This window comes from Barbus barbus (genome assembly GCF_936440315.1).
Source record: "Barbus barbus genome assembly, chromosome: 1".
NCBI classification, from domain to species: Eukaryota; Metazoa; Chordata; class Actinopteri; order Cypriniformes; family Cyprinidae; genus Barbus; species Barbus barbus.
The window spans coordinates 12,663,524-12,681,753 of NC_136729.1; the positions used below are offsets into that span (position 1 = coordinate 12,663,524).

Sequence of the window (18,230 nt, forward strand, 5' to 3'; positions counted from 1 at the left end):
GATTCAGACCCAGGCTCATTTTCTGACTCATCAAACTCACTGCCAGGAAACCATCCAGTTGTTTGGGATTTTTGGAAGGGAAAAGGGAGAGCAAAATTAGACACATCTTCACAATATTGACATTTATGTTAGGAAATGATTAAGCAATGATTAGACTGCGCTGTTTGTCATTTTAGAAACCATAGAGGAGATTTTAAAAAAGACCAGGAAAAAGCCTATGCAAAATATTACATTAGGATTCAAAGATAAAAGCAAACAATTTACATGTCATTTGAAGGTAGTACAGGTTCATATTTGAATAATCCCTGCTAATAGCACGCACATAAAGTGTATTTATAGGCCTACTATATAAAATAAGCACATGGCTTTATGAGCTGATTCATGTTACAAAAAGAAAAATGTGTATTGCTGGAGTTTTTTGTTGTTGTTGTTGTTATGAAATAGTGCATGTGGTTGATTGCATAAATGCTTAGACTAGTGTTAGAAGTTAGTCCTCTTAGTTTTTTCAAGACTGGTAACAAGTCTTTTGTTGTGTTGTTGTTATGAAATAGTGCATGTGGTTGATTGCATAAATGCTTAGACTAGTGTTAGAAGTTAGTCCTCTTAGTTTTTTCAAGACTGGTAACAAGTCTTTATAACCGGTTACATAAAAACGTAGATTGGTCTAATTTGAATCGGAAAAGAGACGAATGGCTTTATGCAACAATTTTCTTTCTTTCTTTCTTTCAGCATTTCTGTGCGGTGATAATTTAATCAGCACTCTTTACTCTATTAATCCATGGTCAAACTTTGTAAAACCTTAAAGAACAACCAGTTGAACCAGCCTTCTAGAAGAAGACACGCGGACAAGCGCACTTGGTGATTTGAGGCAGGACAGAGCTGAATAGTATTTCGCTACAGAATAAGAACGCTTGGCACCGCACGAGGGGGGGGGAGGAAATCTGTTTTCCACTGCTGTGCAGGACTCACTTCCCTGCAGTGCATACTTTAGCACATGGACGCAGAAGTGCTTTGAAATGACACCTCTTATGGACTAGACCATGACCTATTTGTCTAAGAGAACACGAGGAAGTCATGCCAAAGAATTAGGTCTCCGTAAGATGCGAGTAAAATCCAAACCCCACAGTGTTGCTGCGCTACTGTCAACTCTGCACAGGAATGAGAGGAATATTGCTATTCCATTCGGGCCAGTTCATGCAATAAACGCAGACAGTTCTCCATATACCAAAGCATTGCCAGCGGCGACTGATTTGCTGGGTCAATCTCGCAACGATTTGCGTTGACCGCGCTGCAACAGCTGCATTTGCGCTCTGAGTTGGAGAAGCTTTCGCGCATGGGACCTACCAGAGAGACTCAGAGATGTTCTCGTGGAATATGGACCGAATGATTGATGCGGAAGCTCCAGAACGGTAAACGACCCGTGTGCGCAACAATGCAGCGAATTCTTCAGAGGAGACGGATCCGCACACAGCGCTTGGTTTGGTCGCTCATGGCCGTGCTCGCGCTGTCCCTGGCTGTGTGCAGTGCCATATTTACAGTGTGGACAATGCGACAAACACGGGACCTGTCGAGGTCTTTCCAAACTCTGCAGGAGCGCTTAGAGCAGGTAAACGCGATGTCTTTTGAGTGCACGTCAGATGCATGCATGCATTCTCATGCACATTTGTCAAAACAGTTCTCACTAATCACGCAGTGATTTCTTTCTTTTAATCACGAGGTAGGTCATTGTGGTCCTGAGCTTGAAAGCCCGTTGCAAGTCCTTTTTGGGGAGGTATAGGCTATCATGAAGAATGTAATAGTATAATTTCGAAGCACTTGATTATACAAACATACAGCTGCGGCACCGCTGGGGGTCTGCGGGACGCGTTTTTATGACCCTTCCAGACTTTGCGCGCAGGGTGCTGTGAGTTATGGCCTATTTCGTTTCTAAAGTCGCTGCCAAGTGTGATGGTTCTGTTGCCAATTTTGCTCCATGTTTAGGGCAATTTACTGGAAATCTTAGACTACTTGGCACCAGGGCGTTTCGAAGCCAATTGACATTGCCTTTTAAGCATCGTGTCTCGTAAAAGCGTTTGTGTAATTATGATTAAATGATTTGCAACTCGTAAGCTACCATTTAGAGTCTTAGCTTGCCCTCATTTACAGATGGGTAACTGTCATCATGAGTATTTTGTTGTCATTATGAGCATTGTTTTAATTACTGGAACAGGATTATTATTATTTCATAAGGTTCGGTTCTGTTGTGGACAGAACAAACACCGTATTAAAGTGTTCTGAGAGGGTTCCTGCACAGCTGTTCTCCGCTACTGAATACTGAATACTTCTGTCTGCGAATCCAGAACGAATGATTCTTATGATTCGGTTCTTTTTAGGGAATCAAACTATTCAGCGTGATCAGTGTAGACCGGTTCCCGAACTAATGACTCGTAAAATCCGGTTCTTTTTAGGGAATCAAATTATACAGCGTGATCAGTGTAGACCGGTTCCCGAACTAATGACTCGTAAGATCCGGTTCTTTTTAGGGAATCAAACTATTCAGCGTGATCAGTGTAGACCGGTTCCCGAACTAATGACTCGTAAGATCCGGTTCTTTTTAGGGAATCAAATTATACAGCGTGACTCTTGTGAGTCGGTTATCTTTAGCTTGGTTGCACTGCACTGAGGGTCCTGTAAAAAGACTATTTAAAAAAATTATAAAATGACTATAAAAGGTCATATATTCAATAAAAATTCATATTCCCGAAGTTTTGATACAGTATATCTATATATATATTACTGTGAATGTATTTGCAGCAAATTAGTATTTTTGATCGATTTATTTAGATTAAATATAGATTATACTCTGTATAATTATGTATGTGACAAATAAATAAAATTACTACTTAAAAATGACTTAATGTAATAATCACTCCACTGTTTACCTTCGATTTCAGCATGAGAAATGTTCAAAAAGTAAAAAAATAAATAAAGTTTTCAAGTCCACCAGCTCCATGCACAAGGGCTGCACATCACGCTTCAAAAGATGTGCCAAATGCATTTCAAGCTGTCAGTTAAGAAAATAATGATATTTATTCTTAATCAAGCTAACAACAAATTAATATTACACCATAAATTTACATAAATCCTAATTAAACATACTAATCATTGATGTAAATGTGATGTCAATATGACATCAATTGGATGTTTAAAACGTGACGTTGATTTGACATAAACTGAACATCAAACATATTGGCCTACATATATATTAAAACAATTTCTACGGTGGCCGAGAGAGCTCAACGCGCTGCAACTTCAGAAAACACATGCAAATAGACAAAACACCAGCAAATCAAGAAAACATCTTCATCATTTTGACAACACATGCGCTGCAAATGCTCACAACACATGCAAATTAATAAACGCTGCAAATGCTCACAACACATGCAAATTGAGAAACGCTGCAAATGCTCACAACACATGCAAATTGAGAAACGCTGCAAATCCTCACAACACATGCCAATTAAGAAACACTGCAAATCCTCACAACACATGCAGATGTCCTTTCTTTCATTAGCCTACTAAAAGAGCCTGAATAAATTTTTAAATATTATTCTTACTGACATTTTTATTTTGACCTGGTTTTAACAATTAATGAAGCATTGCAAATTTATTTTCATTAACCTTGAAATTATATTTAGTTGAGGATAAGTTAGCCATCTTACATAATAACGTTAATCGTGTTATTTGTCATTATTAATCTAATAATATCCAAAAGACAAAGAAATCATGCAATCAGGGTGTTAAAATAAACAACAACAACAAAAAAACACTCACCTTTCAGTTCACCAACAACTCAACCAATAGCCACTGCACAATAAGCAAATCCCAGCTGGTCCGTCACTTTTTTTGGGTCCCCTTGAAACATTTCCATTGTGGTCCATGCAGCACGTTTTTGTGAGGATTTGCAGCGTTTCTTAATTTGCCTGTGTTGTGAGGATTTGCAGCGTTTCTTAATTTGCCTGTGTTGTGAGGATTTGCAGTGTTTCTCAATTTGCATGTGTTGTGAGGATTTGCAGCATTTCTCAATTTGCATGTGTTGTGAGGATTTGCAGCGTTTCTCAATTTGCATGTTTTGTGAGCATTTGCAGCGTTTCTCAATTTGCATGTGTTGTGAGGATTTGCAGCGTTTCTCATTTGCAGCGCATGTGTTGTCAAAATGATGAAGATGTTTTCTTGATTTGCTGGTGTTTTGTCTATTTGCATGTGTTTTCTGAAGTTGCAGTGCGTTGAGCTCTCACGGCCACCGTAAATTTCAGTGTGGGATAGCTTCCTATTTTTACCTAATTAACCACAAAAAAGTGGTTACAACTCTGCATATGACTTTGTTTCTTTGCAGCATAGTACAGTTTTTGCACACACCATAACTGTATATGGTGAGTGTAGATCCAAATGCACTTTGCATGGAGTAGATTGAAAGTCCAGATGGACAAGGTACTCACTTCACTTATAGGCACAACCACGGCTTCTGTTGCCAGACATATGTTAAACTGCTGACAAAGCATTCACATGCTTGTCACATTGTTTGTCAGCATTAAACTTAAAGTTTCCTTTTAACAGAGAAGCATTCCCGGAATGTATTGCATTAAAGAAAAAAAAGAAAAAGAAAAATGTACAAGGTGTTGTTACCGGTTTTCATTTAGGGGAAGTGGTTGACCTATTAAAATCTGAGTGTCAGTGTTTGCCAGTCTTCTGGTGACTGTTTGTGTCTCACTTAGGAACGCCTCCAGCTTGGGTTTGATTATTTCAAAAGCTATGACTACTGCATGGGTTACCCGCAAAACGCCAGTTAATAGAAGCCAGCAGTATTTCTCCCCAGTGGTCTGCTCGTACTAACTTGACACACATATTTAGGTTCCATTCCTGGCCCAGTCACGCTGGTCACGTCTGTCTCCCATATCTGTCTGCAAAAGCTGTTGAGTGCGATGAAAAATGTTATTCTCTTTTCTTCTCTCGCTCGTTATTTCTCTCTCTTGCAGGTGAACATGCAGCGCAAGGCCATCTTCCAGCTCATCCTGGAAAAACGCGAACTGCTGGAGAGTCAGAGGTTCCGCAGAGATGGTACTGAAGGACATCATATGTCATAATGTCAGGCATGAAGCCAGTTATTGAAATCCATTCAAAGCACTTGACTAGTAAACACTGCACAAATGATTTGTGATTGTAACAGCTTCAAATGCAGACTATCCATTATAGCAATCACACGTTACTCTTTCAAGGAAATTGAATAAAACCATAGAGATTACAAAAATGCAGGAGATGTATAAAAACACTATTAAACACATAGCTGTAAAACTGACACACGCCAGCTGTTAGAAAGCCTTGGATCACCTGCAGTCTTTGCAGCTGCAGAAGGATGATCTTTGGTCATCGCATGCAATATTTACAGAGACCAAACCGTTTTGGACACCACGGCACCTTGGGTAAACCATTGGGCATATGTTTCCAAAAGCTGCAACAGGAAACAGTAGGCAGCAGGCTGAATGACAGCAGAAATTACAGGTTTGAGCTGGATGGACACGCACCCGGCAAAAACCAACTGGCATAAGGACCGCAAGGGCATAGTGGTTTTAGCAACCTTCTAAAACAAGTGACCCCTTGCACCGAAGCCTGAAATAGCTTTAATTAGCAATAGACTTCAGTTCTGCCTTGAATTCTCTTGCAATAAGGTATCTCGAGGTTGGTTGGTCTCTTGAGAACACGGAGGAAAAAAAAGTACCAACAGGGTAAAATCAACAAAAGGTAAGGAACTACGGCCAAACAGATCAACAAAATAAACATTAGTGTAGAAACAGATGGACCTTCAGAAGTCTAATGAGCAGCCGCAAGTCTTCAGCTGACACCTGACAGCTGTCTGATTTCAGAGCCAAAATGCTTATCCACAATAATTCCTCAAAATATACTGTTTTCCTAGCCCAGAATAGTGCCCCTTTGGGACAGTCACAGCTTCAAGTTGAAACGGTCAGCCAGAAATAACAGTTGTTTTAACCATTTCTATGAAGTTCCTTTTGAAGTCTGAGACTTAGGTGATCATTCAATGCACATTTTGACAGACTAGCGGGAGTTCAGGCAGCTCCCCTGAGGTGAGATTCGAGAGCCTCTGGAGAGGGGCAAAAAAAAATAAAAAATTTCTCAAGGTGGTTTGTTTGAGTTATTGCATTAAGTTGAACGGTAGCCATAGCTGTTAATCTATCTCATTTCATAGGATGATTATTTTCTGCATGAGAAAGGTTAAGAAAGAGCCACAAATTCATTTTTCTTGCTGTCTCTAATTTTTTTCTCCTAAATTTTGCCTCTTTGTTGACTGGAACCAGCTGGTGGGGTGAAAGTAGAAAATACTGTGCATAGTGCCTGTTAATGAAAACAAAGGCTAGGAGAAGTGTAGAACAGAGCTGAAAGGAAATATTTCACCATCTGCTTTGACAATCAAGACTTCAGCTGGTGTATAAATTATTCTAGATTAATCCATGATGTTTGCATCTGCACAGCTGTTTAATGCTGGAAGTTGCAGGAGCTCCACATGGATGACTCTTATCAGCATCCCAGAGAGTTTTGTCTCTTTTTCCAAAACATGCCTTTCTTTTGTCTTTATCTTGCAAGCGGGAGGTAGGAAAGGAAATGGACGAAAAGTGGCCTCTCATTTTGAGAGTAAGTGGACAGTATTGCAAATAATTTTTTTAATAATGAAAAACCCAACTGCGGTTTTCTCCCCCAGACTAATATATATCTAATTTTTAACAGTAACCAACGATTCCTTCCAAAAAGGTGAGTTATTTGGGAATATATATATGTAGAATATTCTCTAACTGTATGTGTCTTATGGAATATTCTCTAATAATGTTATGTGTCCATCCTAGTGGGGGATAAGGGAGTCATTAAAGGATGGACTGAAGAGCAGCTGAATATGAGCAGGGCAGTGCATTATAATCCAGAGACTGGCACCTTCAAAGTGGAGCGCAACGGTGTCTACTTCCTGTACTGTCAAGTGAGTTAAACCAGTTTTCTGCAAACTTTCCAGGCACATGAAGTGAAGTGAAGTGAAGTGACATACTGCCAAGTATGGTGACCCATACTCGGAATTCGTGCTCTGCATTTAACCCATCCAACATGCACACACACAGCAGTGAACACACACACACACACACACACACCGTGAACACACACCCGGAGCAGTGGGCAGCCATTTATGCTGCAGCGCCCGGGGAGCAGTTGGGGGTTCGGTGCCTTGCTCAAGGGCACCTCAGTCGTGGTATTGAGGGTGGAGAGAGCGCTGGACATTCACTCCCCCCACCTACAATTCCTGCCGGCCGGAGACTCGAACCCGCAACCTTTGGATTACGAGTCCGACTCTCTAACCATTAGGCCATATATATATATATAGTGTGTGTGTAATATATATATATTAATCTAAAGTTAAATTACTGTACTTAAACAGAATTTCAATTGAGGTAGCAAACCGGAAGCAGAATTACAATTTGAGTTTGAATATAAATATATAAAACAAACAGACAGACAGATAGACAGATAGATAGATAGATGGATGAAAACTTTCAAATCAAATTAAATTCCATTTAAACTTTCTGTGGTTCTTGTTAAATCTAATCAAAAGGCTTCTGGTTTAGTCATAACTTATTTCTTTTGTTCCCTGCTGAAAGCCTTTTACTACGTCCCCTGCTCTGAACTGGTCTCTCATAACATTCCTGATTCACTTGTTCTCTTTCTCCTGCCGTTTGGCACATCTGCATTTCCACCCCCCTCCAGGTACACTTCAACGAGAACCAGAGTCAGTACGTGAAGCTCGAGGTGTCCGTTCCTAAGGGCCCTTTGCTCCAGTGCATCGAGGGGTACGGAACCACACCAGCGTCTGGCTCTCACAGGTTTCACTTCCTAAAGCCTTGCCAGGTCTCCGGCCTCCTACGCCTTAACAAGGGAGCCGAGCTGAAGGCCGTCACCGGAGGTTCCTTCAGTCTGCAGATGTCGGGCAAACACTACTTTGGCCTCTTCAAAGTCAACTAGAGGCACAGACGATTTTCCAGACACCTCGGCTGTATGGACAAAATAGTTTTATAGTTTTCCACAGATCACTGGCCCAAAAGTACCTAACCTAAACCTGACTCTTTGAACCATGGCGTTGCCTTAAAAGAGAAAATTTTGACTCAGCGAGGAACGTTTCTATAACCAGCTGACTGTGGTCACAGATGACCCCTTTATGAACGCAACTGCCCTTCCATGGAGATGTCATCAGGATGTTAATGACAGCACATCTTGCCTTGCTGGACCAATTTATGGAGAATCATTTGGTACTCTTGTCGGTTTGGCTGCAAATGCCTTATTAAACGCAAACCAGCACAATTTCTACTATATAAATATAGCATTTAATTACAGCATACCAGAGACATTGCTCGCTGACAGCAGCGTGGTTGGCTTATATACTGGCATAACCAGTTTGACCAGAAGGACGATGAATTTTCAGCAGCGTTGCAGGCCACTACAAGCATGAGAGGTTTCACCACTGGTTACTTGGCTGGACCAAAACAGAGTTGCCCTAGTTCCTGAACTGCCTTACCACTGGATGGGTTCAGCGCAGAAAAATTAAGGTTTTGGTTGGTCGTTATGAAAACGCAGAGTGACTAAATATGCATCAGATAATACAAGAAACATTACTTTTGTTGTTGCATCGATTTGAAACAACACGCCACATGTTCCTTTCCAAATACACTGTCACTGTGACATATGAAACATATATTAATATTTATCGATGAAAAGGCCGTGACTTCAAAGCAGATGATGTATCTTGTGTACTGTACTGTCACTGAAAGTGGACTGTGTGTACATATGGCATGAAGGTTGATGGCATGGACGGCACAGACCTTTAAAAAAAAGAGTCTCAGTATGCCTTTAGTTTTTATATATTGTGCAATTTCATGTAATTTTTTTGAAAAGGTAGTTACAGATTTTTACACCATCGTAATTTCATTTAATCTCACTAATTAGAAATGTATGAAACCACTGGTGACTCGAATCTGTCAATGTCTACCTGACCTAACGCTCCTGAAGCCTTTCGTAAATCTTGTCAATACTGTCAATTAAATCTGAAATGGAAATTACAACCATGCACTTTGCCCCAAATGGGTTTCCTAATAATGCAGCTGGCTTCCTCTTTGTATTTCCTGAACCCTCATGTGGACCCCTGCAAACCTTCTCATTTCCACTTGCTTCTGGATTCTCACTTCCTGTATCTCAGTCTGCAACAAATAGTTGAAAACCTTTGAGGAAAAACATGTGCTTATTCCCCCCTGATCTCTAGCCCCATTCCTTCCCCCTTGTCTAATCAGTATTTTTTTTTTTTTCATGTGTTCATGGGTTCACTCCTCGCATAAAATCCACATTTGGCTAGCGGCACGGTTTCTCCTTTTAAAACATCCAAGATAAACCTGACTGGGTCGAGATGAAGTACTGTCAGTTTCTGTGAGAGTTTAATTCAGTGAATTTAAGGTGATGGAATCAGTTTCAATTTGAAAATATGCACAGGTGTTTCTTTTTCATGGGCATATTGTTTTTAGATCTTCTGAAAAATGTATTTTACCTGTAAATTGGGTTGACGATATGAGGTTCCTGCATTTATGGGTATTGAGAAGGTATCAAGACATGTAATCTCAGGTTTTCAAAGCCAAAAGACCTGTAAAACTGATAAAGAATTTACATTACAAGTCTGCAAAATGCAATTCAGCTGCCATAAATTATGTTGTAATATTAAATAATCAAAGTCAACTAGGACAAAATATTAAGACTTGATTTGAACATTTGAACATTGCTTGGCATGTTTTATTTAAACAAGCCTAAACGTTTTCCCTTTGGTGTGTCGAAATGCACTTTTTTGTGTAGTTTTGACTCGAGACAAAAACATGAACCTCAAGTAATCATCACAGTCACGGTTCCTGGACTCGTGGATCTGTGAGGGATTCAGTTGTGATTCTGAATTTATTAACGGTCCTAAATGATTCACTGACTGAATGATTCAAACCTCTAGCGAGTTTGAGCAAAGAAGATGAGAAGATGGCGGAATAGTCCCATCTTCTCAATTAAGCCAATTGGCAAATTCATCGCGTTACTGCAGCTGCCGTTAGAAGCTCCAGTTTGCAGCAAAGACAATAGAAATACATTCCTTCAAAAGGGACTTTGGTTGCAGTCAACGTACTACGCATGCGCGTTGGCTGCTCTAGCCTGAAAAATATTACAAAACTAAAATGTTCTCTCTATTTCAGCATAAGAAAGAACATTTATTAGACAGTTGTTATTCTATAGCAGGGGTTTTCAACCCTGGTCCTGGAGGGAGACTGTCCTGCAGAGTTTTGCTCCAACCTCCAAACTCACCTGCCTGTAGCTTACTAGTAATCCTGAACAGCTTAATTAGCTGGTTCAGGTGTGTTTGATTAAGGTTGGAGATAAAATTTACAAGACAGTGGCCCTCGAGGACCAGGGTTGAGAAAGCCTGTTCTATAGTCTTTGGTAGAAGACACTTTAACACAGGGCTGTCCAAACTCGGTCCTGGAGGGCCGGTGTCCTGCAGAGTTTAGCTCCAACTTGCCTCAACACAAGAGCTTGATTAGCTGCTTCAGTTGTGTTTAATTGGGGTTGGAGCTAAACTCTGCAGGACACCGGCCCTCCAGGACTGAGTTTGGACAGCCCTGCTTTAACAAGATGATTTCTGACGAAACCAAAATAGACAAAATAACATTCAATAGTGAGTAGATTTTAAATGACTGTTGCAAATGTATTTAATTTTTTTGTTTAGTAACAGTCTGGAGCCCTGCAATATACATTCCAATAAACCGATTAATTCTCCCAACCCTTTTTACTTCATAACAAGAACAACAAAACAGAAATTGTTCATTTGAATTTGTATTTTATTACAAACAAAACCAAACAAAACAAAAGAGAACGATGCATTATTAACATGTTCCGTTCGGTGAGCCGAATGTCGATCACAACAATGTCACTGACTGTCTGGAATCACAACGTACACAGTGACGCTTAGCAGGAAACAAACGAAAAGACAACAAAAAAAATATTAAAAGACAGAATGAAAAATGGACAGTAAGTGCTTGATTTGACAACTCTCCCGAATAATACCAAGCACTGAAACTAAAGATATTTCAGTTTCAACAAAGGATCTATACTGGGGACCAGGGCAAATAACTTAACATTTCAACTCTGATCTGTCGGAGTTAAGGCCTAGCTAGGAATAGTACAACTTCAGCCATATACAAGAGTTCGCATCTGTTGATTAACCCTTTACAGTTGTATTACCAGTTAAGGCAATTACATTACAAGGCTTGTGTTTGCAGGAGCCAAAGATCATAAAGAAACACTGCGGAAGGAATTTCATTTGCTGATTTGAATATATGCATTCATATGTTTTCAATTTCATGGTTAGACGTGATCCACTGCATACAAGTTATTCGTTTGCAAGGCCCAAATCTAGATATAAGTGATGTCCGTTAGATAGCAAGGATATCAATCCTTCCTTTTGACCTCTTTGGATAATATTATTACAAGAGGTCCGGTATAGAGAAATGTCATGGACCAAACATACAATGCATCAATGTTTCGACTGTTTTTTTTATTATTATTATTATTTTCATTTGGTAGAAGCTTCACAATCGTAACATCAAGGACAACATCAAAAGCAACAACAATAATCTTAGTTGTAATAAGTTTTAAAAACTGTAGAACACAATGAAACCGAGTTTAAATATGCAAACAATATCAAAGAGCTCGTAAAAACAAATAGAAATGTGAAGAAAGGATAGGACTGGGATGTGAGCGATGTGTTTGAATGAAAGAAGGTGAGGGTGAAGTGATGGGGGGGGGGGGGGGGGGGGGTGACAGAGAAAGAAGAGTTTGGGAAGTGTAGGACTGCCAAACGTGCTTCAGTAACAATCTTGAACTCTATTAGGGAGGTTTGAAGATGCTTTTGAACCCTCTACACCTCACCGTAACACAAGATTAAGGGTCAATACTTAAAAAGGCAGGAAACTCTACATATTAATGCTTGATGTCCCAATTTAAGGCTAAATAAACTTCATAACAAATTTGCCTTTTTATCCCAAGACAATACTGCAGCCAATACTGATTTAATCCAACATAATACATTACTTCCTTACTGTCGTGGTAGGATATAAACTTTACCTCGTGTTTTTTGGTTTTTTTTCTGAAAGATGAAGAAAATTGACCAGGGTACTGTTAATTATTTCCCTCTTTTTATGTAAAAATATGTGTATATGCTCCCAAACCAACCAAATCATCTTAAATGGATAGTTCACTCCCAAATGAAATATCTGCCATCATTTACTCTCCCAAACCTGTTTGACCTTCTTTCTTCTAAGAACAGAAGATATTCGGAAAAATGTGTTTTCTGACCATCCAATGAAACTCAAAGGGGTCCAGTGTTGTTTTGGACCCCATTGAGTTTTATTGTATGGAAAAAAAAAAAACAAAGTTCAAAATACCTTGTGTTTCACTGAAGAAAGTCATACAGGTTAGGAACGTAAATGACAGGATTTTCAATCCCTTTAAAGCATTAAGATTGAAGCTTGTTGATGGTACATGGCTGCTCCAAAACAGTCACGCTAGCTTACGATGAGGGTTTGCTTGAGAGATTGCACTAAGCTTGAAGCTATTCCACATACAAGCAGCTTCATGTCTGCGTCGAGGGGTGCTAGCGAGAGGATGAATGTGAGCGTGTGGATTGGTCTGAAATGCGAGGCTGATTTGGGACAGATAGTTATGAGAGGAAAGGAAATAAAATATTTGTGTGTGTGTGTATGTGTACATACAGTATGTGTACGGGAGGAAATGACCAAAGGCGAGCCTAAGCTCTGCTGAATTCTGAGTAGCTGTAACTCGAGGTGTCGTGAAAGTGCTGCCGTGATATAGAGGGTAGTCTGTTCATTCGTCAACTGCAGGTGCATGTGTGTGTTGAGGAATAGTTGTGTTTACGTTTGCATGCAGATGTCCTTCGACTGAGTCAGCGTGTTTGTGTGTGGGGCTGAATTCAGTCGTCGATGCAGATCACCTCCCCGCTGCGCTGTTCCCTCCGTGCCATAAGAAACTCTGCCTCCCTCTCTTTCTTTACCGACTTGGGGGGTCCGTTCAACACTGTAGGAAATCGTAAAGAAAGGGAAGTTAATGATCTGTACACTAATTATAATTAACTTTTTTTTTTATATCAAAACAGTTTAAAGTTGAATCTGACCTTCTAATCTTTATTGTATCACATTTTCCATTTCTCACTGGCTGACTTCTCCTTCCTCTTTTCCCTTTCTGTCTCATTAGGTTTCATTCGCTAACCGTGAATATACACATATTTGTGCGGGGGAAAAAAAAGTGTGTGTGAAATTTTTCACACAGAAAACATGATTCATCCATAAGCTTGTATTTTTTCTTCTAATTTTAGGATGTAGTTGTTCCTCAATTTTAAATTTGTTAAAAAAAATAAAAAAAAGTCATCATGATGATCAATGCTGTCATTGCAGGGTATCCTTCCCCATCATGTCTATTATACCATGCACACACTATTTAGGGACAAATATGTGTGTCTATTATGTACTTGAAGACTAACATTGTTTAGAAAGCAGGCATTTAGCTTCAATCCAAAGCGCTATGATCAAGAGCACAATGGAGATGGCTCACTGATTACCAGACAGGATTGGAATAAGAAAAGTTCTGGATTTCAGTCATTTAAAATGTTGCGAGTTTAAGGATCAACATTATAAAAGACAGATAATCGTTTTGTGATATTTAGAGATAAATTTCATTTCAATTTGGCATGAAATCAATTTTGTATATGCATGTTAGTGATCTTATTGTGAACCATTCATTTATCAACAACTAATAGAACCAAGTCACATCCTACCTTTTCTTTTTTCGCTCTCTTTTTTTTTCTCCCTTCGATACAAGTAACAATATGGAAGAAAAGATCTGTTGCTACTTACATTTCATAACTTTTAAGACAAATCTTAAGTGTTTTTAAAGATTAACTTGTAGTTGCCAGCATACTGTAGATGCATAGTTCACCCAAAATTAAAATTCTGTTATTAATTACTCACCCTCATGTCGTTCCAAGCCACAAAGACCTTCGTTCATCTTTGAAACACAAAGATATTTTTGATTGAATCCCGACAGCTTTCTGACCCTGCATAGACAGCAACGCAACAGACACATTCAAGGCCCAGAAACGTAGTAAGGACATTGTTAAAATAGTCCGTGTGACATCAGTGCTTCAACCATAATGTTATGAAGCTGTGAGAATACTTTTTGTGTGCAAAGAAAACAAAAATAACGAGACTTCAGTCTCCGCTGTGCATTCACAAGAGTACCATGACGTATGCGTGTGGTGCTGCTGACGCAGTAGCTGGCATTCTGACATAGAACCAGGGTGCGCTGTGCCTTGTTTACAAGCAGAGGAACGCACACATATGCATCATGGTACTATTGTGAATGTGCGTCAAAGACTGACATGAAAGAGAAGAAATTGTTGAATTAAGTTATTTTTGTTTTCAAAAGGTATTCTTGTAGCTTCATAAAATTATGGTTGAACAACTAATGTCACATGGATTATTTTAACGATGCCTTGAACGTGTCAGTTGTGTTACAGTCTATGGAGGGTCAGAAAGCTCTTGGATTTCATCAGAAATATCTTAATTTGTGTTCTGAAGATGAACAAAGGTGTTACGGGTTTGGAACAACATGAGGGTGAGTAATTAATGACAACGTTTTTGGGTGAAATATCCCTTTAAATGTAAAAATAGGGGAAATGAACGAGCACAATTCAATATCTAAATTAACCAATAAACATTAATTACTGCTATTAACTGATACAGTACCAATATATTGTGCATCCCTACCTAGCAACAGACAAAAAAAAAAATATATACAAAACCACATTGTGCTCCATTATGGACATCCTTTAATGGGTAAACTTGCATACAGTCAAGAGTATACTATATACCATACACAGTAATAATAATAATACAAAACCTTGTCTTCTATAAAGAAATGTATTCGAGGACAACAGTACTGAGCATTTTAGTTCACCACTCACAAGCACATTGTGAGTGTATAGTGTTTGAAATGCTTTAGCTTAATTTGCTGTACTTGTAGTTTTTTGTTTTTTTTTAGCAAACTCACAGTATGACTCAGACAGACGTGATAGCTGCCATCATTTGAGTCACATATAAACTTCTGAGTCACGTCTAACTGTCCTGCCGGGAACATCCTACAGTACCTTACGTGTTCTCGTGAACACGTGAAATGACTATAAATGGCCTACAATATAAAGTTACGGTTATATTTAACCTACCACTGCTCAGCAAAATTACATGGGCGAAATCCAGTCATTTCGACTGGAATCTGCATAACTGGGAGTTTTGCGCGAGATTTGCAAATTCACATTTGCAAAAGATGGTCACGCGAATATGTTGCGTTGACCAAAAGAAAGTTGCTTGGTTTGAAAGTGGCTTCTATTTGAGCAGTGCTACATGCATCGCTAAACTATTGACAATGGACCATTTTTGTCCATGAAATTTTTCCAAAATGTAGCTAATGTGACCTATTCTATTTTATTCTATAAATGGGGTTATAGCACTTAATTCCTTTGGTTTGAAGAACTGCATCTTTATTTCAAGCCATTTTTAAAAGTCCAAATTTAATTTATTGGTTGCACAATATCCTGAACAGGTGATTGACAGCCACCTTGACTGTGCACTCGGGGTACCTGTTTTGTCTCAGGCCTAAACATGCAGGGAACTGAGGAACAGTTGCAAGATCTTCGAAGGAACAATCCCTCTTGGCATGTGTTCCTCAATTACACAACCAAAGTTTTTCCAAGGACAAAAACGCTAGTCGTTTGTTGTGCTACAGGTTTTGGCTGAGATTAATGTTCTGGAGTATGCAAAAAAAGAAATGTGTGCACTGGAACAGGCTAATGATAACGCTTGAGTTCAATTATCTGATTAAGACTGGCACTGTTTCGTAAACATGCAATAAGAGAAGAAGAATGCATGGCCTTCAGATGGGAACGCGTCTGGAGAGAGCTTGGAATGCATTGGGGCTCCTTTACAAGGGGGAAATGCTGAGCTAGAAACCCACCAGGTGACTTTCAAATTTCTGAACGTTGTACTGCATACTCCTGCAATGCGAGCCAAGGAAAATAATTCATTACTCAGATTCAGATCTCGGAGTGCTTCTACAACCAACAATCTTGGAACTAACTGGCTTTCTCACTCAGACTGTCTCTCTCCCAGACTGTCTCACTGTCTTTCAGGCTTCTTTTTCCCAGACTGTCTCTCTCAGATTACCACTTTTAGTCAGACTTTCTCTCTATTCCAAAATGTCTCTCTCAGACCATGCATTTCTGTCAGACTTCCTTTCTGTCCCTCTCTGACTGATTCACCCTCAGACTGATTCTTTCTTTTAGATTCGTCTCTCTTCCCAGGCTGTCTGTCTCTCGTAATTAGAGCTGCAACGATTAATTGATAAAATCAATAATAATGAATAATGATAATAATCAACACAAATTAAACAACAACTGTCATTATCTATTAATTGGGCCTTGTTTTACCTAAAATACTTCACTTAGCGAGAAATTAACAGAGAAATGACGATCAATAATTCATTTTGATAAAATTAGTTGGATGTTAAATTTAGATTTTAAATGTCCCATTTAATTATTTAATTTAAATATATGCAACACCAGTAAAAATATATTTAACAGCAGTAACTGTAATTAGATATAAATATAAGAAGTCCTTTACAGGAAAACTTATTCAGGAAAAATGATATTAACACGTTACTACAGTACCGTTCAAAAGTTAGGGGTCAGTAAGAATTTTTTAAAGAATTGAATACCGTTGTTACTCAGCAAAAAATAAAAAAATTCAATAACAGCTTTTCTTTTCAACTTTCTGTTCAAAGAATCCTGAAAAATGTATCATGGTTTACACAAGAATATTAAGTGGCATAACTGTTGATACTGTTCAACATTGATAATAATAAGAACTGTTTCTTGAGCACCAAATCAGTATATTAGAATGATATATCAAATGAATGCAGTCTTGGTGAATATCAGAGACGTCTTGGGGTTGGTAGGAATTATAAACAATTCCTACCGACCCCAAACTCTATGTCTGGGAATGTTTGTGTTCCTGTAAACAACATTTCTAATTTATTGTATTTCATCTTTATTGGCCAGTGTTTAGTCAAGCCCACATTTATACCTCTATATTTGTTTTTACAGCCTTCAATTTGCACAGTGTTTGGAAGAGAACACTGGGCAACATGTTAATTAACTTGCTTTTATATAAAATACAGAAAATAAATTTGGATTTTTCATCCTAATTCATTAAAGAAATAATAAAAACATTAAATCACTTATCAAAATATCTGCTAGTCACCCATAAAACTGTTATTCCGATGTCTTTCTCAGACTGTCTCCCCTTTCCACCTTCTTTCTCTGTATGCCCCTTTCTCTGACCAAACATTATCTGAGGGCACCAAGTCTTGCTTCTGCACACCAGTCTGCCTCTACGTCTCGGTAAACCAGACAAACATGCAGAGATGGCAGCTGGCCTCGATGACCCAGCCTATTCAAACAACTAGCACACTCACACAATTAATCATTCACACAGAAGAACCCACACACCAGCAGCCCTGAATCTTCACTTGTACAGTATCAACCCCAACCGAACACAAACATACGCACAATTAGCTTCAGTTCATTGATACTGCATGCACACACACGCACAATCAGCCACTACAATAAAAGACACCATGTGGTGGAAAATACAGAGCTACTTATGTGGCTCTCAAGCGTGCGTGAGTGTGCACGCGTGGGTGTGTTTGTGCATTTTTGTAGAATGCAGGGAGTTCTCATACAACAGTCTTGTACTGTATAAACGTCCTGCTGGGGATTGAATCTAGCTCTTGCACAGCGCAGGAATTTGGTCGGACAGGTTGAATCGTGTGCATGCTCAGCATGAATGTCTTCTGACCCAGGATCAGCGCATTCCTTCAGTAAGTAAGCTCTGGAAAATCATACAACTGATCTCAGATCTGCATCAGCCCACTGGACAGGTTGCTGTGATGAAAAGTCAAGTCTTCATATATATGGAGCGATTTCATGCCATTTGGTT

The 18,230-nt window shown here is 39.1% G+C and overlaps 2 protein-coding genes across 3 annotated transcripts in view; one reads left to right on the top strand and one right to left on the bottom strand.

The window, feature by feature from the left end:
• Window positions 1-596: 596 nt before the first annotated feature.
• Window positions 597-9,843, top strand: tnfsf12 (TNF superfamily member 12). Its single transcript, XM_079406047.1, has 6 exons — window positions 597-1,606; window positions 5,016-5,097; window positions 6,637-6,684; window positions 6,778-6,801; window positions 6,894-7,021; window positions 7,798-9,843. Exons 1-6 carry the CDS (start codon window positions 1,391-1,393, stop codon window positions 8,050-8,052), a joined length of 753 nt encoding a protein of 250 aa, XP_079262173.1. The 5' UTR covers window positions 597-1,390; the 3' UTR covers window positions 8,053-9,843.
• Window positions 9,844-10,927: 1,084 nt separating this feature from the next.
• Window positions 10,928-18,230, bottom strand: part of LOC306863022 (chromodomain-helicase-DNA-binding protein 3-like) — a 49,290-nt gene continuing 41,987 nt past the window's right edge. For both annotated transcript variants that reach the window (XM_079406168.1, XM_079406166.1), the window contains exon 40: window positions 10,928-13,197. In XM_079406168.1, coding sequence (XP_079262294.1) covers window positions 13,094-13,197 — 104 coding nt within the window. In that variant the 3' untranslated portion in view covers window positions 10,928-13,093. The remainder of the gene's footprint in view (window positions 13,198-18,230) is intronic.

Coding starts and splice junctions, on each gene's coding strand:
- tnfsf12 (XM_079406047.1), top strand. CDS start 1,391: ATGCGGAAGCTCCAGAACGGTAAACGACCCGTGTGCGCAACAATGCAG. Junction 6,685..6,777: donor AGTGGCCTCTCATTTTGAGA/GTAAGTGGACAG, acceptor AATTTTTAACAG/TAACCAACGATTCCTTCCAA. Junction 6,802..6,893: donor CAACGATTCCTTCCAAAAAG/GTGAGTTATTTG, acceptor TGTCCATCCTAG/TGGGGGATAAGGGAGTCATT.